Genomic DNA, 26,258 nt, shown 5'->3' with positions numbered 1-26,258 from the left:
ACCGATAGCCTCCAGCATGGGGCAGTTCTATAAAGTCTATAAGCAAGTTTTCACAAGGTAGGGCTCTTTTTCCTGTTTAAGTTTCTTAGAGGAGAGGTTCTTCTCCTTCCATCCCCCCTTTGTAACTCTATTTAGTGGCTTAGCCTTCAGTGAGTAACTGGAATCCAGATACGGCAGAATCTTGCTTCTTTTAACTTCTAATGCGACCATCGGCTCCTGGGAGCCTAATGAGAAGGTGCCTAATCTGCCCTAGTCTTTGCATTCTTCAGCTCCTGTCAGCCTGATCAGATCAGTATTTGGTTCCTCCAAGGTGTGGCAGCTTTTGGCCGATGGCCTCTCTGTCTTGAGGCCTTGGCCATTTCCTTTATTGCCTTTTGAACGTTTACCCTTCTAGTGTCCTTTCTTTATGCATCTCGCACATTAATCTCTCTCTAGCCTGGTCCGGCTCTTGAATCCTTGCCTAACTTGACTTCTTTCATGTTTACATCCATGTCCACGTCCTCTCACATGGCTAAGTTTTCTTTTTATACTTACTCTTAGCCCTGTCCAGGTCTTGAATCCTTGTCTAACTTGACTTCTTTCATGTTTACATCCATGTCCATGTCCTCTCACATTGCCAAGTTTTCTTTTTATACTTACTCTTAGCCTTTCTTTTTCTTTTGCTCTTTCCCAGTTTTGTTCTTTAGTTACAGTTAACATACACTTTGGTGGCCGCTTTTATAGACTAGGAGGTATTCATGCCTGCCCCTTCTGCTTGATGTTACCCTGGGCTTGCTTTACAAATGAAGTATTTACTATATACTGATTTTCAGCAGCCTCAGGGTTAAATGGGGTGTAAAGGCAGAATGCTTTATAGAGTCCCTTATAAACTGACTTAGGCTTTTGTCAGCTCCTTCAAGCATTTCTGAAATCTTTTTTATATTACTTGCTTTTTTCTACCAACTCTTAGCTTCCACAGAAGTGCTTCTCAGTATCTCTGCAAATGGTGAAGCTGAATTGCATTCTCTGGGTATTTTTCCCCTTTTTCCTAGAGTTTAACAGGCTCTTTTCTTTTATATCATGTTTTCATTCACTTGGAGGGTTAAACAGGCATACCGAGAGTCAGTGTAAATGTTTACAGTCTTATCTTCACCGAATTAAAGCAATGAGCTCAGCTTAATGACATGTCCAGGGTTACCACCGCATACTCTGCACATCGCTCTCCTTGCGGGTTGATGCAGCTGTTCCCATCCACGTATAGCTCCTAGTCTACTGATGCCCACGGCTGGTCCCGGAGGTCAGGTCTGCTGGAGTAAACTTGAGTCCAACACCTCTACACAGTCATGCTCGACAGGGCGCTAGCTGCCGGCAGCAAGGTGGTGAGTTCAGGGTGTTTCCAGTTTAGTAGATCAATGGTTGAAAGGGGCTGATAGATGAAAGTCTGTTGCCCCCCCCGGATGTGGGCCTGGTCATTATAACAGACAGGTCCTCGCATCTTCCTGAGAGGCATTTGCATAGCTCAAGCAAGACCATATCTGAGACGGCCCACTTGACTATCTTGACTTCCTTCTTTGGCCTCTCGAGGCTCCGATCCTCCCCTTTGAGGTGAGACCTGGGGCGTGTTAGCTCCTGAATCTCGTTTCTGAGGGGGCTGTTGGCCTCGGCAAAGCGGGGTAGGCTGGGACATATGGAGAAAGAATTTCTATTATCTCTGGCGGCTCCTGCAAAACTGGCTTCTCTTGCTGTTTCTGGGACTGTCTGCTGGTGAAGCTGCTCTTACTTTTACTTTTGTGGCTTTTTTGCAATAAGCGGTTAAAGAGGGCTAAATTTATGCTGGTTTTGTTTATATTATATTTAAGCATGAGTCAATATAAAGGAATTTGATCTAGGTACACTGGCTGTCCTGCGATCCCTGTCACCACCTTAAATACATGGCCAATTGTTCTCTGTCTATAGTTCCTTCGGTGGGCCATCCAACACCAAAAGAGGGCAATTCTAATTCACACAGAGTTTTTAACCTCTAAGGGGTTAACTTAACTCTAGAATCTCCTGCAAAACCTTTCTTAAGTTTCTCTAACATACATTTTAATAGAGTAAGTTTTGATGATTTGATGACTTTCCTTTTATTTTCTTAAATGTTTTAACACAGTTCCTAGCGGAGCGGGCTTACTTTGTGTCTGATCTATTTTTCTCTTGAGACAAAACAACATTCACGCTACAAGAAGGAAAGGGTAAAAGGTCACTCATTCACCTCATTCACACTAAATCAAAATCAAAGGTAAAACCAAAGTGTTGTTAAAGGCACACCTGTTCATCAAGCAATTTAAGCCAGGTCAAAATCAGAACCAAAACCGAAGTGCCAATAAAGGCACTCCTGTTTATCAAGCAATTCAAGTCAAGTCAAAATCAACACTAAAACCAAAGTATCAAGCAATTAATTCAAGTCAAGTCAAAAACAAAAACCAAAGTGCCGGTACAGGCATGCCGTGGGTGATCAGGCCACGCTTCCACTCAAATGGAGTGGGCAAGTTCCAAAGACCAGTCTTACCAAGTTTCAGATGTCCGGTCTTAAAGTGCAAGTTCCTTCCCGGTGTTCAGCCACTGTGTTGATCCTCCACGGGGGCCTGCGGTGCACTGCTCTGACGAGGCGTTCCACTGGGGCAAATGCCTACCCGGGAGTGCTCTCAGGATCTGCATCGCTCAAGCTGGCCAGAGTCCCCCGCAGGGATGCTCTACAGGGCAGGCATAAGCTGCCTAAGGGGCTGCCTCGACCGTCCGTTAATCACCTCGCTTCCAGTCAGGGAACCAAGAAATGTAGCAGAACGGGCTGCAGACAAAACTCCTGAGACACCGGATTAAAGAAGGAAGAGGTTTTTCATTTGGCCGGGAGCGTCGGCAGACTTGCATCTCAAGAGCCGAGCTCCCCGGAAAAGAAATTCTTGGCCTTTTTAAAGCTTACAACTTTAAGGGGTCCACGTGAAAGGGTCGTGATAAATGGAGCAAGTGTGGGAAACGTGACTGGGGGCTACATGCATCAGCTGACAGAACAGAAAGTTTTACAATGCTTTTTTCATATAGTGTCTGGAATTTACAGATAACACAAGTAGTTTAGGTCAGGAGTTGATGTTATTATTATTACTTTTTTTAACTTCTAGGGCCGGGTGGTGGTGCCAAGGTTGTCTGGCTATTTATCTTACTTTTGTTTCTTTCTAACTTTTTGCTTTCAGTCTTTCCTCCTGTCTTGTGAACTAGGCAAGGTGCGGGGAGGAGGGCAGCAGGAGTAGTAGTGGTTTCCTTCCTTACTGGAACTCCTGGATTCAAGTGATCTGCCCGTCTTGGTCTCCCAAACTGTTGTGATGACAGGTGTGAGCCACTGAACCAAGCCCATTATCAGTTTTTTGATGACTCCAAACTTGTTGGGAAATGTATCTCTTTCAATTATCTATTACTGTATATTGAACCACCAGGAAACTTAGTAGGTTAAAACGATATACAGGCTGGGCGCGGTGACTCACACCTGTAATCCCAGCACTATGGGAGGCTGAGGCGGGTGGATCACCTGAGGTCAGGAGTTTGAGACCAGCTTGACCAACACGGGGAAACCCCATCTCTACTAAAAATACAAAATTAGCCAGGCATGGTGGCGTGAGCCTGTAATCCCAGCTACTTGGGTGGCTGAGGCAGAAGAATCACTGGAACCAGGGAGGTGGAGGTTGTGGTGAGCCAAGATCACGCCATTGCACTCCAGCCTGGGCAAGAAAAGTGAAACTATCTAACAAAAAAAAAAAAAAAAAAAAAGATATACAAGTTTTTTTTGTTGTTGTTGTTTGCTTGTTGTTTTTTGTTTTTTTGTTTTTTTTGGTATGTGTATGAACTTCTATCTGTATCAGAATATATACAACTTTTAGTTTGCTCACAAATTTACCATTTGGGCAGGGCTCAGCAAGGATGGCTTTCTCCATCCTAGACAGCATCGGTGTGGGCAGCTCATTTGAGGCTGGAAGAGATACTTCGAGGTGGCTCACTCTCATGGCTGGCAATTTGGTGCTGCCTATTTGCCAGGGGTCTGAGTTTCTCTCACATAAGACCTCTCCACGCGGATGCTTGTGCTTCCTTTTTACATGACAGCTGAGTCCAAGGTGTCTATTTCAATGGGTGTAGAAGGAAGCTATAAGGCTTCTTATGACCTAGGCCCTGAAGTCCTAGAAGACACAGAGACAGCCCAGATTTGAGGAGTGGGAAAGTAGACTGCACCTCTGTATCAGTTAAGGTCCTTCAGAGAAACAGAATCAATAAAACCAATCAATCAATCAATCAATCAACCAATCAACAAACCAACCAATATTTATGTATTTATTTTAAGATATATCTGGGTTGGGCATGGTGGCTCATGTCTGTAATCCGGTACTTTGGGAGGCCGAGGTGGGCGGATTGCTTGAGCCTAGGAATTGGAGGCCAGCCTGGGCAATATGGCGAAAACTCACCTCTACAAAAATACAAAAATTAGCTCAGCACAGTGGCATGCAATTTTAGTTTCAGCTACTTGGGAGGCTGAGGTGGGAGGATCGCTTGAGTGCAGGAGATCAAGGCTGCAGTGAGCCGTGATCATGCCACTGCACTCCAGCCTGGGTGACAGCAAGATCCTGTCTCAAAAAAAAAAAAAAAAAAAAAGGCTATATCATATATTTATCTTGTCATATTTTCAACATCTTAAGATCTATCTATACAAAACTATAACTATATGTAAATTCATTTTAAGACAAATATCTGGCTGGTCACGGTGGCTCAGGGCTGTAATCCCAGCACTCTGGGAGGCCGAAGCGGATGGATCACCTGAGGTCAGGAGTTCGAGATCAGCCTGGCCAACATGGTGAAACCCTGTCTCTACTAAAAATACAAAAATTAGCTGGGGGTTGTGGTGGGAGCCTGTAATCCCAGCTACTCAGGAGGCTGAGGCATGAGAATAGCTTGAATCCGGGAGGCGGAGGTTGCAGTGAGCCGAGATCACGCCATTGCACTTGAGCCTGGGCAATGAGAGTGAAACTCGTCTCAAAAAAAAAAAGAAAAAAAAAAAAAAGACATATATCTTTAAGGAATTTGGCTCATGCGGTTATAGGCTGGCAAATTGTTAATCTATAGCTGCAGCAGGTCACCAGGCTGGAAACTCAGGCAGGCACTGATGCTATAGTCTCAAGGCAGAATTTCTCATTTTCTGAAAAACTCAGTTTTTGCTCTAAGGCCTCTCAACTGACAGGATGAAGCTCATTCACACAATCCAGGGTAATCTCTTTTACTTGGTCAACAGATTGTCTGTAACCCCAGCACTTTGTGAGACTGAGGTTGGAGGATCTCTTGAGCCCAGGAGTTTGAGACCAGCCTGGACAACATAGGGAGATCCCATCTCTACAAATAATACAAAAATTAGTTGGGCATGGTGGCACGTGCCTGCAGCCTTCCAGCTACTTGGGAGGCTGAGGTGGGAGGATCGCTTGAGCCCAGGAGGTCGAGGTTGCAGTGAGCTACGATTGCGCCACTGCACTCCAGCCTGGGCAACAGAGAGAGAACTTGTCTCCAAAAAAGAAGTCCACAGGTTGTAATTATATCCACAAAACAACTCCACTGCAACACCCATTTAAGTATGTGCATTTGAGGATGGAAGCAAGAATGAACATGTATGTCCCACCTCGTGCTTTACCCACCTGGCACAACTTCCGGGAAGGGCCCTTATGCAGAGCCCACTCCTTTATGTCATTCAGGTTCCTGCTCAAAAGTCTCCTCTTGGGACGTCCCTGCTTGATCACCGAGTCCAGAACAGCCCCCTCAGTCACTGTCTAGCTTGTCTGATTCTGCTAATTTCCTATAAGAGAAGTGGCATGTCACTGTCTCCACCACGCACTATTGGTTAAGCGACTCGAGTAGCTTGGGGCCTCAGCCTCCCAAGTAGCTGGGACCACAGGCATGTGCCACCACACCTGGCTAATTTTTTTGTATTATTATTATTATTTTTTTTTGCAGAGATGAGGTCTCACTGTCACACAGGCACTATTGGTTAAGCAACCAGTAGTGCATGGTGGAGGTGGTGACATGCCACTTCTGTTCTGAATCCCAGGCCAGTCCAGATTCAAGGTGAAAGAAATTAAGCTCTTCCTCTTGCTGAAGACAATGACAAAGACTTTGCAACTATTACCTTTAAGCGATCTGGGTTAGAATCTGATATTCTGCATTTTCAAGACGCTGCTGGTCCGAGGACCACATCTTGAATATCCACTTCTTATAGCTCATGGCTAGAAAAGTCCCTTTCTTCCCTAAATTTTAAATGAGCACCTACTACGTGCCAGGATTCATTTTCACCCACGGTAATGTTTAATTACTTCATTGTGTGGCTGCAGCAAGGTTCGGCACCTCTCTGTTTTTAATCTCCCCCCTCCCTCGTCTCCCCAGACCTAGCTGGGCACCTACCCTGTTGCCTCCCACCTACTCCAAGGGGCCCTGGCCTTGCCCCTGGCTCATCTGTGGGGTGAACCAGGTGGAGCCACCCCAGTAGAGAAGGAGCAGAATCTGTGCATCTCAGCTTGCTGGCAGCTCCAGGGCCCTCCAATGTGCTGTAGGATCTGAACTGGATCAGGCAGGGCTACATGGTATGTAGGTAGCCCTTAGTTGGGGAAGGAGATTTTGGGCATCTCCCCAAAATCTGATCAATCACAGGAGGAATACCTATCCTGATTTTCTCATTCAGCAGCTCCATCCTTCAGACTTACTCCCATCTTGGGACTGGGCTTGAGGACCCACACCTGTAATCCCAGCACTGTGGGAGGCCGAGGCGGGCAGATCATGAAGTCAGGAGTTGGAGACCAGCCTGGTAAATATGGTGAAACCCTGTCTCTACTAAAAACACAAAAATTAGCCAGGCATGATGGCAGGTGCCAGTAATCCCAGCTACTTGGGAGGCTGAGGCAGAAGAATAGCTTGAACCTGGAGGCGGAGCTTGCAGTGAGCTGAGATTGCGCCACTGCACTCTAGCCTTGGCGACAGAGCGAGCCTCCACCTCAAAAACAAACAAAAAACCTTTAAAAAACCCCAAACACCAAAAAACCCCAAAAACCCTGTCACCCTTATCTTAGTGCCTGAGGGCGAAGAACACCCAATACAGGATTTCAGGACAGTATTTGAACAAGATGTGCCCACTTTAAGGCCAATATGCCATTTCCCAGATAGGAAGACCCAGTCCCGGAGACCCAGCACTGCCCACAGTCAGAGCAAGGACGGGGCAGAACGAGGAATCCACCCAGAGTCCCTTGGCTCTGTCTTCCCATGTCTGCCCTCCGTCCACCCACTTCTTGCCCCCCATGCCTCCCACTCTTGCCCCCGATGCCTCCCACCCCTCTCACTCTTGCCCCCCATGCCTCCCACCCCACCTTCTACGCTGAATAATTCTTCCCATTATAGTGATCCCAGAGTTAGCTACTTAAGAATCTTGGCCGGGCGGGGTGACTCACGCCTGTAATCCCAGCACTTTGGGAGGACGAGGTGGATGGATCGCCTGAGGTCAGGAGTTCAAGACCAGCTGACCAAAATGGCGAAACCCCGTCTCTACTAAAAACACAAAAATTAGTTGGGTGTGGTGGTGGGCGCCTGTAATCCCAGCTACTCGGGAGGCTGAGGCAGAAGAATAGCTTGAACGTGGCGGTGGAGGTTGCAGTGAGCCGAGTTCACGCAACCTCACTCCAGCCTGGGCAACAGAGCTAGACTCTGTCTCAAAAACAAAACAAAACAAAACAAAACAAACACCAAAAAAATGAAAAACCCCCACTCACCCTCATCTTAGTGGCTGAGGACTGAGAACACCCAACTGGGGATTTGAGGACAGTATCTGGACAAGATGTGCCCCCTTTAAGGCCAATGTCCCATTTCCCAGATAGGAAGACTGAGTCCAGGAGACCCAGCACTGCCCACAGTCAGAGCAACGACAGGATGCAACGAGGACTCCACCCAGAGTCCCTTGGCTCTGCTCTCCCATGCCTGACCCCGTCAGCTCACGGCCCCTCTCACTCTTGCCCCCCATGCCTCCCACCCCACCTTCTACGCTGAGTAAGATCCTAGAGTCAGCTCCTTAAAGGTCTTGGCCAGGCGCGGTGGCTGACACCTGTAATCCTAAAACTTTGGGAGGCCGAGGCGGGTGGATCGCCTGAGGTCAGGAGTTCACCATCCTGGCTAACACGGTGAAACCCCGTCTCTACTAAAAATACAAAAAAATTAGCCAGGCGTGGTGGTGGGCGCCTGTAGTCCCAGCTACTCTGGAGGCTGAGGCAGGAGAATGGTGTGAACCCGGGAGGCGGAGCTTGCAGTGAGCCGAGATCACGCCACTGCACTCCAGCCTGGGTGACACAGCGAGACTACGTGTCAAAAAAGAAAAAAACAAAAAAAAGAGTCTTGATGAGTTCCACTTGCTGCTGAAGGCTTCTTTTCTTTTTATCTAGCTTCCTAATCCTCATTGCTGTGCATGCAAATAATTCTGCTTTGCATTAAAACAAACAAAACCGACCACAGTTTCCTGGTTTCCTCTTCCAGTTCTCTTTATCCCCAGAATCTGACCTGGGTAATCCTCAGCGAGGCTGGATTCTTTGTTCTTTGTTCCTGCTCCTAGCCGTCATGTGTCAACCCAGCCCTGGGCTGGCTGGAGGCAGGACTTGAACTTCTGCCGGGTTGTGCAGTCAGACGCCAGAGACTCCCTTCTCGAAGTCTCCTAATTCTGCACCGAAAAATGGTGCATGGCGTCCTCCCAGCCCATGTGTGGGAGATGTTTGGGTGCCAGATTGGCCTGCCTGGTCCTCCTTGCCTGACACCTGAATTCCCAACCTCATGATTTATGTGGCCTTGGCAGGGCAGGGGTAGCTGTAAACGTGGGGTCCCAGAGTCTCCTAGGCCCCAGGTTCAAGCAGGAGATACTGATCCCTGAAGATCCCGTTCCCACTCTGAACTGTGCTACTGACTTGGTTCTTCTTTGCACCCAGCTGGGACCGCCTGCAGGTTTTGGCCGGCTGTCCAGGCAGGGAGGAGGCAGCCAGGCCTATGGCCTACGGGGATTGGCTACCCCTGACTGGCCATCCCAGCCCAGCCTTGCCTAGGTGAGGGGCCAAGTACAAAGAAGCCCCAGGAGGAGGGAAGAGGAAGTTGTGTGGGACAAGCTGCTCCCGACAGAAGGTGCTAGGCTGGAACTGTCGGGGCTGGAGGGTCCTGGTCTGGGAGAGGGAGTGGCACTGCCCATGGCTGGGGTGGCTCCAGGGAGCTGGTCCTGGTGGGGCTGATGGGTTCCTGGTAACTGAAACCAAGCCCCTGGCAGCCTGCTTCTCTCTTTCTCTCTCCCCTCTCTCTTCTTTACTGTCTTCTCTTTCCACCTCTTCTCCTGGCTGTTGCTGGGTCTCCCTCTCTGCTTTCAGCCCTTGTTTTCTCATCTCTGAGCTCTCCCTGCCTCCGGCACCTCCCGTCCCGGCCCCTGTCCAATCTCCCCGAAGCTCTCCGGGCTCTTTTCTGGGCCTCAGGACTTCATCCTCCATCCCGTCTGCCCTGCAGGATGCTGACGCTGAGCCTGTCCTGGCTGGGCCTCGGGTCGGTGGCAGCGTCCCCGTGGCTGCTCCTACTGCTGGTCGGGGCCTCCTGGCTCCTGGCCCGAGTCCTGGCCTGGACCTACGCCTTCTATGACAACTGCCGCCGCCTCCGGTGTTTCCAGCAGCCTCCCAAACGGAACTGGTTTTGGGGTCACCTGAGCATAGTGAGTGTGGCAGCAGGACGGGTCTGGGGTCTCAGGGTGGATGGACTTGTAGAGGGGCAGGAATGGGGCTCAGGGAGCTGGATATTGAGGGTGGGTTTGGGTCTGGGACATCAGAGGAGTGAGGGAGGCCGAGGGAAGCCCCTCTTCCCTCACTGACCCAACCAGATTCATTCCTCCTCTCTGTCCACCCCACGGCCCCAGGCCTTTTTCTTTCTCTCTCTTCCCCACCCTAAGCCTGCTTTGGCTCAAGTTCCTGCCTCTCTTCCCCATGTTAATGCATCCTTGTTCTACTTGGGGCTTCTAGGGTGGACTGCACAGAGCAGGTACACCCTGGCTGGCCATAATCTTTGGTTTTTTTTTTTTTGAGGCCGGGTCTCGCTCTGTCACCCAGGCTGGAGTGCCATGGTGCATTCATATCTCACTGCAGCCTTGACCTCCTGGGCTCAACCTATCCTCCCATCTCAGCCTCCCCAGTAGCTGGGACTACAGCTGTGCACCAACAGACCTGCTAGTTTTTTTGATTTTTTTGTAGAGACAGCATCTCACTATGTTGCCCAGAGTGGTCTCAAACTCCTGGTCTCAAGGAGTCCTCCCATCTCGGCCTCCCAAAGTGCTGGGATTGCAGGCATGAGCCACTGCACTTAGCTCAGTCCACAGTCCTTATCACTAGACTTGAGGCCTCCCAAGGGGAACAGTCCAGAGTCCACCCTCTGCCTGGCCCATCTCTGTGGGCCTCAGGCTGATGTCTACTGCTCTCTGGGCTGCTGCCTCCCCTTAGGATTTGCTATTTCCACTGACTCCACCCACAGGGCACAGCTGGGCCAGTGGAGAGATGTGGCTGATTTCTTCCTCCCTGTCTTGACTCAGGCACTTTTTTTTTCGTATGTTTCCCCCGACCCCTAAGATATGTCAGTGGGCCCCATGGCTCGGTTTGGATAAAAGTTGACTACTTTTCCTTTCAGAAGGGATCATTCTGGCCTCTGCCCTAACAGCCCTCATCCTAGCCTCCTCCCTAGAGGACTTTCCTCCACGCTGTACTGGCCCCCTGCTGCCAGAGTCGTGCCTTGGATTGGTCATTACCCATAAGGGCACCAACTCCAATGCCATTGATTCAAGTACCCATAAGGGCGCCAACTCCAATGCCATTGATTCAAGTGGTGCCTTCTCTGACCACAATCCCCTCTCTCCTTCCAGCTTCTCTTCACTATCTCTTATCTGTTTTTTTTTGTTTTTTTTTTTTTTGAGACGGAGTCTCACTGTGCCACCCAGGCTGGAGCATAGTGACGTGATCTCGGTTCACTGCAATCTCTGCCTCCCAGGTTCACGTGATTCTCCTGCCTCAGCCTCCCAAGTAGCTGAGATTATAGGCACCCACCATTATGTCTGGCTAATTGTTGTATTTTTAGTAGAGATGAGGTTTCACCATGTTGGCCAGGCTGGTCTCAAACTCTTGACCTCAAGTAGTCTGCCTACCTTGACCTCCCAAAGTGCTGGCATGAACCACCGCACCTGGCCCACTGCTTCTCATCTTACATCCTGTTGGGACTTCCGGTTCTCTCTACCCCTCAGTCCAGCAGCTTCTTGCAGTCCTTCCTTGGCTTACTTCCTATTATTTGCTCATGGACTGGTTTCTTGCCTATGGGGCTTTCCTTCCTGGACATTTGGAAGACCTTTGCCTTGGATGAACTCAATCGCCCATGTTCTCTCTTTATTTTTCATTTTTTATAGAGCCAGGGTCTCACTCCGTTGCCCAGGCTGGTCTTGAACTCCTGGGCTCAAGCAATCCACCTGCCTCAGCCTCCTAAAGTGCTGGGATTACAGGGATGAGCCATGGCATCTGGCCACCCATGTTCTCTTATCTCTTCTCTACAACAATATTAGAGAAGGTCACAAAGCAGGTCAGATGGGTGATATGTAAATTGCCTCCCACCCACCTCCTGTGCACCTCATTCTGCACCCAGACCTTCAGCCTGCTTGCTCTGCTCTCCACTCAAGGACAAAGAGTGGCCTCCACTCACTCCCTTTGTTTCTCTGATCACCCCTCACCTGCTCTCCACCCCATCCTGCTCTCTTGAGGTGACCGTGATCCCCTAGTCGCCATATCCCATGGACACCTCCCCGCCCCAATGCATCTACCTGCCAGCAGCTTTCTGAATTTGTGACCACTGGGTCCTTCTGAGAACCTCCTTTTTTCTTGGTTCCAGGACATTGCCCTTCCCTGGTGTCCTCTGACCTTCGTGTGTCCCCGTGTCTCTGCTGTTGGCTCCTCACTACTGGGAGATCCCCCATGGTCCTAGTCATTCCTCCCTCTTCCCTGTCTCCTGGGGTCACCTCCTTATCCAGGGCTCCAGCTTCCAAGTTGACCATCAGTTCCCTCCAGAAGTGAGCTCTAAGTTTACATCTCTCGTGAGCTGGAGGTCATTGCTTCTCTCCTCTTGGGGAGGGGCTGGTCTCAGGAACACTTCAATTCCAACTAGTTTGAATCTGAACTCATGGCCCCCCTCCCTACACTGTTCCCCATCTTGGTCTAGTCCTTCAGTTTCCCAGACTCCACCCTTTGGGGTCTCCTGATGTTCTCTTTCTCTCATCTGCACATCCTGTCCCTCAGCACGTCTGCTGCTGCTGCCTGGCACAATCTCTCCTCCGTCAGTTCTGAGTCCTCCTGCCTCCCCTGGCTCCATTCCCTGCCACCTCTCTCCTGGATGCCTCCCACGGGCTCCTTCGTGGTCTCCCTGTTACCACACCCAGTCCTTTCATCCACTCTCTCCTCAGCCTTGGCCAGACTTTTCTTTTCTTTTCCTTTCCCCTTTGCCCTTTTTCCTTTCCTTTCCCTTCCCTTCCCTCCCCTTCCCTTCCCTTCCCTCCCCTCCCTTCCCTTCCCCTCCCCTCCCCTCTCCTCCCCTCCCTTTCTTTTCCTTTCCTTTCCTTCTTTTCTCTTTTCTTTTCTTTTTTTTGAGACAGAGTCTTGCTCTGTCGCCCAGGCTGGAGTGCAGTGGCCGGATCTCAGCTCACTGCAAGCTCCGCCTCCCAGGTTTATGCCATTCTCCTGCCTCAGCCTCCCAAGTAGCTTGGACTACAGGTGTCTGCCACCTCGCCTGGATAGTTTTTTGTATTTTTTAGTAGAGACGGGGTTTCACCGTGTTAGCCAGGATGGTCTCGATCTCCTTACCTTCGTGTTCCGCCCATCTTGGCCTCCCAAAGTACTGGGATTACAGGCTTGAGGCACCGCGCCCGGCCTCTTTCTGTTTTTAAAAGGAAACCGTTTATAAAAATTACAGACAAAAGCACACAAATTACACTTACAAATCCATTAGAGATACTATCAATTGGCTAACAGGCAAAAGTTTTGCGTAGGCAGTTTGAATAAATAGAGACAGAGATTATTGACGAATTTAAGAAAATCTGTGCAATCTCATAATCAATAAAGACAATTTCAGATTTTTTTTTTTTTTTGAGACAGGGTCTCATTGTGTCACCTAGGCTGGAGTGCAGTGTTGTTATCTCGGCTCACTGCAACCTCCACCTCCTGGGTTCAAACGATCCTCCTGCCTCAGTCTCCCTAGTAGCTGGGACTAAAGGCATGTACCACCATGCCCGGCTAATTTTGTATGTGTATATATATATTTTTCCGAGACGGAGTTTTGCTCTGTCACCAAGGCTGGAGTGTAGTGGCATGATCTCGGCTCGCTGCAACCTCTGCCTCCTGGGTTTAAGTGATTCTCCTGCCTCAGCCTCCAGAGTAATTGGGATTACAGGCCCGTACCACTACACCCAGCTAATTAAAAAAACTTTTTTGTGTGTGTTTTTAGTAGAGATGGGGTTTCACCATGTTGGCCAGGCTGGTCTCGAACTCCTGACCTCAGGTGATCCGCCTGCCTCAGCCTCCCAAAGTGCTGGGATTAGAGGTGTGAGCCACGGCACCCAGCCGAGATGTTACTTCTTGACTATTACATTGATAAAGGCTTTAAAAAAAAACATAGAAGGCTTTCAGCGTGTAATGCTGCACCTTCATACAAAGCAGATAGGCGTGTGGATATTTATAAAATTCTTCTTCAAAGTAATTTTGCAGTATACATCAAAAACATCAAACTATACAAATAACTTATTTGGAGGGTGCTATATGCAGTTGATAATCAGGTATATGTAACGTAATTACATGAGACTTCCATTGCATTTGTTATGCTAGTGATAAAGAGTAAACATGGTTTCAAAACTAGTGAACTAATTATGGTAAAGCCATATGAACCACTGCAAGTTCCCTGAGAGCAAAAGTGATTTCACCCGCCCTATTCCCTGCTCTATCACCTGAATGTAGAATGGACACCATCTACCCTGAATAATGATTTGTGGAATGACTTGGCAGGATATGAAAACATTAATAATTATGCTTGTGAAGACTGATGGAAGAATCAAGCTACATGAAAACATGGCACAAATTTTATAGAATGAGATCTCAGGTTTTAAAATTTGTCATTGGAGTTTAAGTAAAAAGATGAGATGGCCGGTGCAGTGGCTCATGCCTGTAATCCCAGCATTTTGGGAGGCCGAGGCAGGTGGATCACCTGAGGTCAGGAGTTCGAAACCAGCCTGGCCCACATGGTGAAACCCTGTCTCTATTAAAAATACGAAGATTAATCAAGTGTGCTGATGGGTGCCTATAATCTCAGATACTCTGGAGGCTGAGGCAGGAGAATCGCTTGAACCCGGGAGGCAGTGTCCAAAGCCTGAGGGCCCTTTCTTGCCCAGCTTGCGTGTTAATCCTGTAGGACCCAAGGTCCTGTGGCTCTGGATGCCCTTGGTCATCTTTTATTACTTTTACTTATTTGCCAACCTCCATTCTTGGGATCCTTGGAGAGACTCAGGTGAGTTTCTACCTTGGAGGCACCCCCAATCTTGTGGCCACAGAAGTAGACTGAGACACTCCACATCCTCTGTGATCAGGGCTGGCTTGAAGGAGAGATGGACTGTGGGACCCTTGAGGGGAATCAGATTTTCTGGCATTGGGGCAGGCAGGCAGGCTTCCTGGAGGAGGGGTTTTTGGAAGTGGGTCTGGAACGATGAGTAGGAATTTTTTAAGCAAAGAAGAGAAAGAGAAAGATAGTTTTGTGTGGAGGTTGGGCCCACTCAAAGACTTTGAGGTGAGAGAGCAAGCACCTGGCTTTTGAGCAGCAAGATAGAGCTTGGTGCCACCAGAGCAATCAGCGTGAGAGGCAGAGGAAAGAGGGAGAGGAGGAGATTGATTCTGAGGACAACGGGGAGCCATGGAGGGTGTGTGAACAGGAGAGGGGAATTATCAGCTGCCTGCCTCCTTCCCTTGCCCCACCTGGTTTCTCCCCCCACCCCGCCTTTTTTTAAAAGCTCCTTTCTATAGCACCCCTTGCAGAAGTATCTGCAATTCAGGTTTTGCTTCTAGAGAGCCCATACTAAGACAGTGTCTTTTGATTCTCCAGTCCCTCCTCTCCCACTCACCTGCTACTTCTGCTCTTGTTCCCTGGCTGGTTTCTACCTATTTTCTTCCACTTCCTTCTGGATCTTTCTGGGTATCTCCTTCAGTCTTTCCCAGCTGGCTCCAGCCTGGGCACAGGTGTGGGAGTGATGGGAGTATGAGACAGAACATTCTCTCATGAACTGAAATTCAGGGCTATCCTTGGGGTGGGACGTGGAGCCTGGTCTGGGGTGGTGCAGCCAGGTTTGGGAGAAGGGCTGTGTCTACATGTGCCCCCTGCTAGCTTGCTGCAAAGCTGGGGGTACCCACCTAGAGCTAGGGGCAGGAGGCTGTGCTGGGACTGGGGGACAGGGGAGAAAGTTCAATGGACTGCGATTATGAATTTGGGATAAACAGCAAGTGGGGTGAATGGTCAAGTGTTGGTGGGGAGAGACAGGGAGAGAGAGAGATGGAGAGTTGGACTTGGGAGAAACAGAGATAGGGAAAAAGATGCACACACAGAGACAGAGAGAGAAACAGTGAGAGACAGAGTGAAGGAGAGAGAGAGGAGAGGGAGAGAAAGACACAGAAAAAGGGACACATAAACAGAAAGTAAAAGAAACACATACACGCACATATCTATATCTGTCATTGACCATATCTGTCATCTACGTAGCCATCACTCATACATCTCTCTCATCTATACCTGTCCCTCTTATCTCTCTATCCATGTATCCTATTTATCATGTATGGATTGGTCACTTACCTTTCTCTTTCTCTCATCTATCTGTCTATCCTATTATCTACCTACCTACCTACCTACCTACTACCTTTCCATTAATCTATCCTATCTGTGCATCCATACATCTATCCATCCATCTCTCCTGTTATCTACCTACCTACTTATATACCTACCTAGTACCTACCTACCTATCTACCTACATACCTACCTTCCTACTTACCTATCCATCCATCCATCCCTCCTATCTGTGCATCCATCCATGTATCCTATTATCTATCTATCTATCTATCTATCTATCTATCTATCTATCTATCTATCCATCCATCCATCCATCCATCCATCCATCCATCCATCCATCCATCCATCCATGCATCCATCCATCATCTACATATCTATCTAGAGAAAGACACAGAGAGAGGAAGAGAGTGAGGGAACAGAGAAGCACATAGACACAGACATAGGAAGAGACAGGCAGAGACCAATATCTCAGGTCAAAGGGCTGAGTAGTTTGGGGTTGTGTGGTGGGTAGGGGGGTGCAATGGGCAGTGGTAGCATCTGAGGCCCCCTGCAGGCCTGTTGTCAGCCTTGTCTATCCCCAGATGCAGGGCAATGAGGAGGACATGAGGCTGATAGAGGATCTGGGCCACCACTTCCACGATGTCCAACTCTGGTGGCTTGGACCTTTCCACCCTGCCCTGCATCTTGTCCACCCAACGTTCGCTGCCCCTGTGCTCCAGGCTTCAGGTATCTTTCTCAGGAGGCTATGCTGCTGCCTCTTCCCTGCTTCTGCTCCCAGCCCTTCCGACCCTTGGACAGGCCATGCTGAGCAGAAAAATGGGTGCATCCAAAAGAGACCATGGCTCTGCACTAACCTGCTGGGTGACTCTGGGCAGGTCCCTGGTGCTCTGGCTGCTGAGGCTTCTTTTAGTTGTGAGTGAAGAAAACTCAACCCTGTGTGGTCTAAGCAAAGAAAGAGAATGCATTGACTGTAAAGTAAAAGTCAGGAAGTAAAAGTGAAGTCCAGGAAGGGTGGTCTTCAGGCATGGCTGGATCCAGGCCTTCATAATGCTAGTCTTCATCTCTTAGCTCTGTATCCCTCTGTGATGGTTTCACAGATGGTTTCACTCTCATGCTGTTACAGATAAGTCCCAGAAGCTCAACCCCCATGGAAAATTCCATGTAATTCCAGGAAAATTTCCAGGATTCCCCTCAATTGACCTGGCCTGGGTGCCAGGACCAATTTCTTATCCAGTCACTGCAGCTTGATTGCATAGGTTTAGGGTCATATGCTCAGCCCTGGAGCAGGGGATGAGAGTCCTCTCAACGACTTGGATTGAGAGTGGGGAAGGCATGAGGAGGATGGATGCTGGACAGGCAGATACCACCATTCACCAGACATCCATTCACCAGCCTCCCTGTGAGATAGGCATTTTCTGAGTAAGAAAACTGAGGTGCAGAGAGGCGCAATGACTTCTCAAGGTCACATAGCATATCGAGGCCTCTCTCTTAGTTCTTTTTTAAAATTTTTTTGAGACAGGGCCTCACTCATTAATGCTTAGTGTGGAGTGTGGCAGGATACTGAGGAAGGCTAAATCAAGCCTAGGTTACACATGGGACGCTAATAGGACCAGATTTAAATCCTATCTGGGGCCCATCTGTAGTGCACGTGGAAGTCATTTTAGACTCTCCCACGTCCATGTCTGAGCATGTCACATCAGGACAGATCATGTATATTGTGTCCGTGTCAGAACATGTCAACGCATCTCAGGCTATGCCACATATCTCAGGTCCGTGTCAGAAAATGTCAGAGTACCGGGCAGACAGGATGTCCTCGTCCTAAGATTTTTTTTTTTTATGGAGATGGCGTCTCGCTCTATCTTCCAGGCTGGAGTGTAGTAGAATGATCTTGGCTCACTGCAACCTCTGCCTCCCCACATCAAGCGATTCTCCTGCCTCAGCCTCCCGAGTAGCTGGGACTATAAGCACCTGTCACCCCGCCCAGCTAATGTTTTTGTACTTTTTAGTAGAGATGGGATTTCACTGTGTTGCCCAGGCTGGTTTTGAGCTCCTGAGCTCAGGCAATTCGCCGCCTCAGCCTCCCAAAGTGCTAGGATTACAGGCGTGATCCCCCGTGCCCGGCCAGGGTGTCCTAGGTCCCTGTAAAGGCATTTTGTAGAGCGTTGAGCCATGCTCAGGTATTGCAGAACATGTTGGATCAGTAGGAGCCATGCCAAGGCATGGTGGGGTGTGCTGTGCCATGTTGGGCTGTGTCATTATTGTACTGCACCACTGCAGCCTGGTCTGGTCCCCACTCTCCTCCTCTGTCTTCCCTCCTTCCTTTGCTCTTGACCCTGTTCCTGCTTTACTGGACCTGGAGGGTGGAAGTGCAAATCCCTGGCTAGGAGCCTCCCCCTACACTCAAAGTCCCTCCCCTGCCCCTCTCCATAACCCCTGATGTTCCTTATTCATGTCAGTTGCTGTTGCTCCCAAGGATACGATTTCCTATAGTCCCCTGAAGTTCTGGCTGGGTGAGTAACTAGAAGAGTGGGGATGGGGACAACCTTCTGGGGCCAGGGGAAGGTGCTGTCCTTGCCCATTGCCCTTGGCTGCCTCTACTAGGGGACGGGCTCCTGATTAGTGCCGGTGACAAGTGGAGATGGCACCGCCACCTGCTGACACCCGCCTTCCACTTCAAAATCCTGAAGCCCTATGTGAAGATTTTCAATGACAGCGCGAACATCATGCACGTGAGTGCCACAAAGCCGGGTCCCCTCTGGGGTCTTGGGAAAGGAGAAGCGACCCCAGGCAGATCTGGTCTGAAATGCTGGCTCTGTTGGGTGGCTTTGGTGCCATAGCTTTTCCTCCCCAGGCCTTGGTTTCTTCATGTGTAAAATGGGAATAATAATTTCTACTGAAAAGGTGGTCAAGATCACGTACCGAAGTGACGTTCTTGGCACATAGTAGGTGTTCAGAAGGCATTAATTACTAGTCACCCTCACAGAAGCCTTGCAAACTAAAGGCAGTTATGATGAAATTTGGATAATGGCAGGGCGCGGTGGCTCACGCCTGTAATCCCAGCACTTTTGAGGCCGAGATGGGTGGGTTACTTGAGTCCAGGAGATTGAGGCCAGCCTGGCCAACGTGGTGAAACCCCATCTCTACTAAAAATACAAAAAAAAAAAAAAAAAAAAAATTAGCCAGGTATGGTGGCGCATGCCTGTAATCCCAGCTACTTGGGAGGTGGAGGCAGGAGAATGGCTTGAATCTAGGAGGCAAAGGTTGCAGTGAACCGAGATTGTGCCACTGCACTCCTGCCTGGGTGACAGAGTGAGACCACATTTAAGAGAAAAAATTCATATAGTTGTTTCTGCATAAGAAACCACTTTAAAACTCACTGGCCTCGGTGTTCCAAGCAGACACTTCCATTTGCCCCTTATTTTCCAGGAGGCTAGCCTAGGTTCACTACCGCAGTGGAGTCTGAGTTTCAAGAGAGTGAGCAGAAACATTTTAGTACCTCCTGATGCTAGTTCAGAAGTAGCACACTAGCATTTTTACCACATTCTCCTGGCGAAACCCAGTTTCAAGACCAGCTCAAATTCAAGAAATGGAGACTCAGGTTCTACCTGCAAATGGAAGGAGGTGCCAAGTCTCATCGCCAAGCGTGAGGGGCAAAAAATTGTGGACATTTCTGCAATCACTTGCCTCTGTGCTAATGATGAGGATGATAATGATAGCTAACATTTATTGAGCACTTACTGTATACCAGAAACTATACGCCAATTCCATGATCTATGTTGTCTAATTTAATATTCACAACCCTATGAGGTAGAGATGCTCATAATTGCCACATTATGGATGAAGAAACTGTCAGTCAGAGAGATTAGGGAGCTTGCCTAAGTTTACAGTTAGGAAGTGAGCTAAAAGTGGTGGAGAAGGGGTTCTAACCTGGTTATCTGGCACCAAAGCAGATCATTTTTTTTTTGAGATGGAGTCTTACTCTGCATCAGGCTGGAGTGCAGTGGCATCATCTCGGCTCACTGCAACCTCCGCTTCCTGGGTTCAAGTGATTCCCTTGCGTCAGCCTCCTGAGTAGCTGGGATTACAGGTGCCTGCCATCACACCCAGCTAGTTTTTGTATTTTTTAGTTGAGATGGGATTTCACCATGTTGGCCAGGATGGTTTCGATCTCCTGACCTCATGATCTGCCTGTCTCACCTTCCAAAGTGTTGGGATTAGAGGTGTGAGCCGCTGTGCCCAACCCAAAGCAGATCATCTTAACTCTTACTGAAGATTTGACAGAGGGACCTAAAGAGAACAGTGGGTTGACTAAGGGTGCATAGGCAAGGAGCAGAGCTGGAACTTGGACCCAGGTCACCTGACCCCCAGACTTGGACCTTCATGTCCTAATAGTAACAGCTTCTGTCCCTCACAAGCTTGGTCCTCCTTGGGGATGGGTACCTGGGGAAGAGGAGCAGAAGTTGGTTCTGAGGGAGTCCATTCTGGAGGTTGGGGATGGGAAGGGACTCAGGGGAGCCAGGGCTCAGTTCTGGCTCTGTCCCCTTCTCGGTCCAGGTGAAATGGCAACGCCTGGCCTTGGAGGGCAGTGCCCGTCTGGACATGTTTGAGCACATCAGCCTGATGACCTTGGACATTCTGCAGAAATGCGCCTTCAGCTTTGACAGCCATTGTCAGGAGTGAGTTCTTCCCTAGGACCTGAGATCTTGGCCACGGACCCATGGGAGTAGGTTGGGGAGAGAGGACTGATCAGGGCATCTGGAAGTGCCTTCTTGGAGAAAATGAGTCAGAATTGAGCATGGAAGTACAGGGAAGGGGACAAGAAAGATCAGTTCTCCAGGTAGGTAGAACTGTTTGGGTAATGGCAAGGAGGCTAGGATGAGCAGAAGCACGTGCAATAGCCATCAAGGGGACACCTTGGAAATGAGATTGCAGGGGTCAGCAGTAGCTACAATTTAAGGATATTGAAAAGTCATGCAAAGGGGTATGAACTTTATCCAAGGCTCCCAGGGAGTCATGGGAGGCGTTTAAGAAGATAAGGGTCACAGTCAGTGCTGAGCTTGGATGTTTGACTCTGTGGATGATCGACTGTTATGTAGACACAGGAAGCAAGGAGACCGTGGAGAGGAAGAGGCCAGAGGTTGGTGGAAAAAATGGGGCAGATTTGAGAGAAACCAAGGAGGAATAGGGAGGGGCAGATGTTTCGTAAGAGGGTGGGGAGATGCCCATGATGGCCAAGCTGTGCCCTGGGGATCCGGGGCAGGAGGCAGCTCACAGAGAGTAGGAGGTAGAGAGTGAAGTGTGCTTGCAGGGCACCCTTTTCTGCCTGGAATGTGGTCCTGGGATTCTGGCTAGAAGGTGCTCCCAAGCTTTCATATGTGTTTAGAAGCTGCTTCGTCTCCCTGGCCTGGCCCTGCAGGAAACCCAGCGAATATATTGATGCCATCTTGGAGCTCAGTGCCCTCATCGTGAAACGGAACCAGCACATGTTCCTGCAGGCGGACTTCTTGTACTTCCTCACTCCCAATGGGCGACGCTTCCGCAGGGCCTGTGACATAGTGCACAACTTCACAGATGCCATCATCCAGGAGCGGCGCCGCACCCTCACTAGCCAGGGTGTTGATGACTTACTGCAGGCCAAGGCTAAGTCCAAGACTTTGGACTTCATTGATGTGCTCTTGCTGGCCAAGGTGGGCTTCTCTGGGATCTGAATTTCAGAAGTAGAATGGACCTTGATGTGAAATGTCAGATCCATGAACTTGGACTTGATCCAGAGGGCACTGGGGAGCCATGGAAGGTGCTTGAGGAAAGGAGGGACAAGTAAGATACATTTTAGAGGTGACTCTGGAGAAGACTTCCTAGGAGGAACAAACAGGAGGCAAGATACAAGGAAAGAGTCCTGCTAGGCAGGTCTAGTGATGATAAGGGAGGAATCTTGCCTGGAATATGGATCTTCATGAACTGTTTTAGGTTAGACTGAGGTGCCTTCATGGCTGGTGTGATTTAGAGGTCTTGTCTTGTCTCCAGGATGAAAATGGAAAGGAGTTGTCAGATGAAGACATAAGAGCAGAGGCTGACACCTTCATGTTTGGGGGTGAGGGTCCCAGGGTGTGATGTCACTAGGGGTAAGAGTGTCTCCATTCCAGGGATGTGGTGGGTGGACCCTGGATCACCCCATCCCATCTTCCTTCCCCACTTCCTCCTGAGGGCCTCAATGCATGGGCGCTGTCCACCCTTTGGTGCTGAAGCAGCCCAGAGACCCAAGCTTACCTGGCTGCCCCTCAGGCCATGACACTACGGCCAGTGGTCTCTCCTGGGTCCTGTACAACCTCGCGAGGCACCCGAAATATCAGGAGCACTGCCGACAGGAGGTGCAAGAGCTCCTGAAGAACCGTGATCCTAAAGAGATTGAATGGTGAGTGTGCAGGTTCTCATGTCCTGTTTCTGAGTCCCTCTCATTGGTTTAGTTATTCAGGTGGGAAAGGGAGAGGGTCTTATTGGTGCTTGTGCTATTACTGCCTAGTGGGAATAGGTGCAGAGCTCAGAAACAGGGCCTGGTACTCAGGGCCTGGTACTCAGCCTGGAGCAAGGGAGAAGTTCTGGGATTTTTGCCTTTACTATGTATTACAATTAAAATCATTCTTTTTTATTTTCTGTCTTTCTTTCTTTTTCTTTTTTTTTTTTTGAGATGGAGTCTCACTCTGTCTTCCAGGCTGGAGTGCAGTGGCATGATCTCCGCTGACTGTAACCTCTGCCTCCCGGGTTCATGATACTCTACTGCCTCAGCCTTCTGTGCAGCTGGGATTACAGGCGTCCGCCAATATGCCCAGCTAATTTTTGTATTTTTAATAGAGACGGGGTTTCACTATGTTGGCCAGGCTGGTCTCGAAGTCCTAACCTTGTGGCTAGCCCACCTCGGCCTCCCAAAGTGCTGGGATTACAAGCATGTGCCACCACACCCAGCCGCTTTATCTTTTGGAAAGTATTTTATTTCATTTTTATGCTATACCTTTGTAATAGATCATAATACATAGTAGATTGGATTTATCTTCTTCAATCTTTCATTTTAATTTTATCTTTTTTTCATTGAGAGATGGGATCTCACTCTATAGCCCAGGCTGGAGTGCATTGGTGTGATCACAGCTCACTGCAGCCTTGAACTCCTGGGCGCAAGGGATCCTGACACGTCAGTCTCCTCAGTAGCTGGGACCACAGGCACGCACCGCCATGACTGGTGGATCTTTTATTCTTAAATTGACCTAGGTTTTGATGAACTTTAATTCTTCCAATTAGAACAAGATGGTTAAGTTCCTACAAAATAAAAAGCTAGATTTTTATTGTATTGCTTTGAATATGTTGATTAATTTAGAAAGAAAGGACACCTTCATAATATTAAGCCATCTCATTCTAGAGTATGGAGGGGATCTTATTAAAACAATTTCATAATCTTTATGGTGATTTTCCCCTCATCTTTTTTAGCATATTAGTTTATATTATATATTATATTATATTATATTATATTATAAATTTGAGACAGGGTCTTGCTGTGTCACCCAGGCTGGAGTGCCTGGCATAGTCTCCGCTCCCTGTAGCCTCCACCTCCCAGGTTCAGGTGATTCTTGTGCCTCAGCCTCTTGAGTAGCTGGGATTACAGGCCCATGCCACAACACCTGGCTAATTTTTTCATTGTTAATAGAGATGGAGTTTTGCTATGTTGGCCAGGGTGGTCTTGAACTCTTGGCCTCAAGTAATCAACCCGCCTCAGCCTTCCAAAGTGCTAGAATTACAGGCGTAAGTCACGGCACCCGGCCCCATTATATAATTTTAAACATTTTTAAATACAAATAGGTTAACATTTTTAAATGCAAATAGGTTAACACTTTTAAGGAGACCCTCTATGTGTTGTTTTTGCTTAGAAATGCTTCTGAAAGTACTATATCAAGTTTTCTTCTAATACTTTTGTGACTTTGGTTTTCTCGTGCTTAAATCCTTGATTCTTCTGGAATTCGTTTTGTTATTGGATTTAGGGTCGGAGGGAGGTTGGAACCGCCTTTGCAAAAATTATAACTGAGGAAATTATGACAGTGAAAGAGATCAGAACTAGTCGACTCCATCTTCCTTCTAACCGTTAAGCTGTCCTTATTCATTCCTGGGCATAGGCTGAACTAACTTTGGGAAGGGATTCAGTTCATGGTTTGAGTCTGAAACAAAATTGAATATAGCCCTTTCGCGAAAAGACCCCGTCTTGATAAATCGGCTCTTTCTAGGCAGCAAGCAAGGTGAATCCACCGGGCGGTTACAAGTTGGTGCGAGGGTCTCTCTGGGCAGCAGGAGGGCTGTGTTTGCTCCCTGGATAATCGTTGGATGTTTCCTTAGGGATGACCTGGTGCAGTTGCCCTTCCTGACCATGTGTCTGAAGGAGAGCCTGCGGCTGCATTCCCCAGTCTCCAGGATCCAGCGCTGCTGCACCCAGGACGTGGTACTCCCGGATGGCCGGGTCATCCCCAAAGGTGCCCGCAGTTGGGCAGGCGGGGAGGGGTTTGGGCAGGGTGGAGGTCCCATCGTGTGGTGGGGATCCTTGTCCTGACTGCACCTCCTCCCCAACAGGAAACACTTGCACCGTCAGCATCTTTGGGATCCATCACAACCCTTCAGTCTGGCCGGACCCTGAGGTGCTACCCCTTCCCCCTTCTCCATCCCTGGGGCTTGGTCGGGGGAGAGATCTTGTCCGGGGGAAGCAGATACTCCCTCTCTACTCCACCCACATCTGTGTTTTGTTTTGTTTTTTTTTTTGAGAGGAAGTTTCGCTCTTGTCGCCCAGGCTGGAGTGCAATGGAGAGATCTCGGCTCACTGCAACCTCCGCCTCCCGGGTTCAAGCGATTCTCCTGCCTCAGCCTCCTGAGTAGCTGGGATTGCAGGCGCCCGCCACCAAGCCCAGCTAATTTTGTATTTCTAGCAGAGACGGGGTTTCTCCATGTTGGTTAGGTTCATCTCGAACTCCCAACCTCATGAGATTCGCCCCTCAGCCTCCCAAAGTGCTGGGATTACAGGCGTGAGTCACCGCGCCCGGCTTCACATCTGTCTTATATGGGGGTGGCTGGGTGTCCTGAGAGGCCCCCACCCAACAGCTCTAACTCGCCCACTCCCCAGGTCTATGACCCCTTTCGCTTCGACCCAGAAAATCTCCAGAAGAGATCACCTCTGGCTTTTATTCCCTTCTCGGCAGGGCCCAGGTGAGGCTCAGGGGATTCTGAGGTGGGCATGGGGTGAGGGTGCCACAGGTGGAGACAAGGTCTGACTTGTGGGGCCACGTGTTTCAGGGAGTCTAGGGTTTGAATAAGATCCCAGGAAAAGGGAGTGTGTGTTCTCAGACTTCCTCACTCCTATGTCTGCTGGTCTGTGTTGGGGGCCGGAGTCTAGGCCAAGCTCGGGGGATATGCAAGCCCACATGGGGGTCCCAGGCACGGGGTCCCTCTCTCTGCCCCTCAACCGGATCTGGGTGGGGTTGGGAGTCCCAGGCTAGGTTCCCGGCGCGATGGGGCCGGGATGGGTGTCCTGGGCACCGTCAGAGTCCCCACCTCCTCCCCCAGGAACTGCATCGGCCAGACATTCGCCATGGCTGAGATGAAGGTTGTCCTGGCGCTCACGCTGCTGCGCTTCCGCATCCTGCCGGACCTCGCGGAGCCCCGCAGGAAGTCGGAGGTGATCCTGCGCGCGGAGGACGGACTTTGGCTACGGATGGAGCGCCTGAGCGCGAACCCGCAGTGACCCACCACTCTCAGGTCTCAGAGCCCCCGCACCCTCGGGCCTCTGCAGATTCCCGGGACTCAATCTGTGCCTGAGTCCCACAGCCAGCCAGCAGGGGGCGCTGGAGGACTGCAGGGATCCAGGGCCTGGCTGGGAGGGGGCGGAGTGTCTCTGAGCCAAGAGACACTTAACCCAAGTGTCTCTGAGCCAAAAGACACTTAACCCAAGGCTTGGTCTCTGACCCAAGCCTCTCTGGGTGAGCGCAGTGACCCGTGCTGAGGGCTGGTTCTCCCCGAGCCCAGGTCGGGACTGTATCCTGTGGGCGATAGGGAGCCATGGTGGGTGTTTGAGCAGGAGAGGGACCAGGGTTGAGGAGGCACCTATGGGGCAGGTTTGAGGCTCTGAGTCACTGAGGAAAACCAGAGCGGTGCTACATCCGCACTTGGCGATCTCAATTCTCATCTCCTAATCCAGTTATTGTTTTTCTGCTCACCTTAGGGTTCTTCACTGTTTTCATTGTTCTTAAATGACTGTCCTTATTAAACAATAATAAGCCTGGTTGGTTTACAGTGTGTCTGAT

General features: G+C 49.5%; 1 protein-coding gene across 2 annotated transcripts; it reads left to right on the top strand.

Moving 5' to 3' along the window:
• The first annotated feature begins 9,550 nt into the window (after window positions 1–9,550).
• On the top strand, window positions 9,551–25,699 carry LOC126942268 (cytochrome P450 4F3-like). Of its 2 annotated transcripts, none has more exons than XM_050769659.1 (12): window positions 9,551–9,748; window positions 16,515–16,659; window positions 18,390–18,443; window positions 18,535–18,662; window positions 20,488–20,609; window positions 21,350–21,620; window positions 21,958–22,024; window positions 22,216–22,345; window positions 24,307–24,440; window positions 24,538–24,602; window positions 25,082–25,164; window positions 25,522–25,699. In XM_050769659.1, exons 1-12 carry the CDS (start codon window positions 9,551–9,553, stop codon window positions 25,697–25,699), a joined length of 1,575 nt encoding a protein of 524 aa, XP_050625616.1. The 2 variants fall into 2 exon arrangements, with proteins under 2 accessions (XP_050625616.1, XP_050625617.1); XM_050769660.1 differs by having other exon boundaries at window positions 9,551–9,754; window positions 16,521–16,659.
• Window positions 25,700–26,258: the final 559 nt, after the last annotated feature.

The sequence above is a fragment of the Macaca thibetana genome, chromosome 19 (genome assembly GCF_024542745.1).
Source record: "Macaca thibetana thibetana isolate TM-01 chromosome 19, ASM2454274v1, whole genome shotgun sequence".
Lineage (NCBI taxonomy): Eukaryota > Metazoa > Chordata > Mammalia > Primates > Cercopithecidae > Macaca > Macaca thibetana.
This window is presented reverse-complemented; position numbering and strand designations above follow the sequence as displayed.

Bases quoted from the DNA above. Each gene is read 5' to 3' on its own strand.
- LOC126942268 (XM_050769659.1), top strand. From the start codon at position 9,551: ATGCTGACGCTGAGCCTGTCCTGGCTGGGCCTCGGGTCGGTGGCAGCG. The intron at 22,346-24,306 runs GTGAGTGTGCAG...ATGTTTCCTTAG, and splicing joins GATCCTAAAGAGATTGAATG to GGATGACCTGGTGCAGTTGC. The intron at 24,441-24,537 runs GTGCCCGCAGTT...CCTCCCCAACAG, and splicing joins TGGCCGGGTCATCCCCAAAG to GAAACACTTGCACCGTCAGC.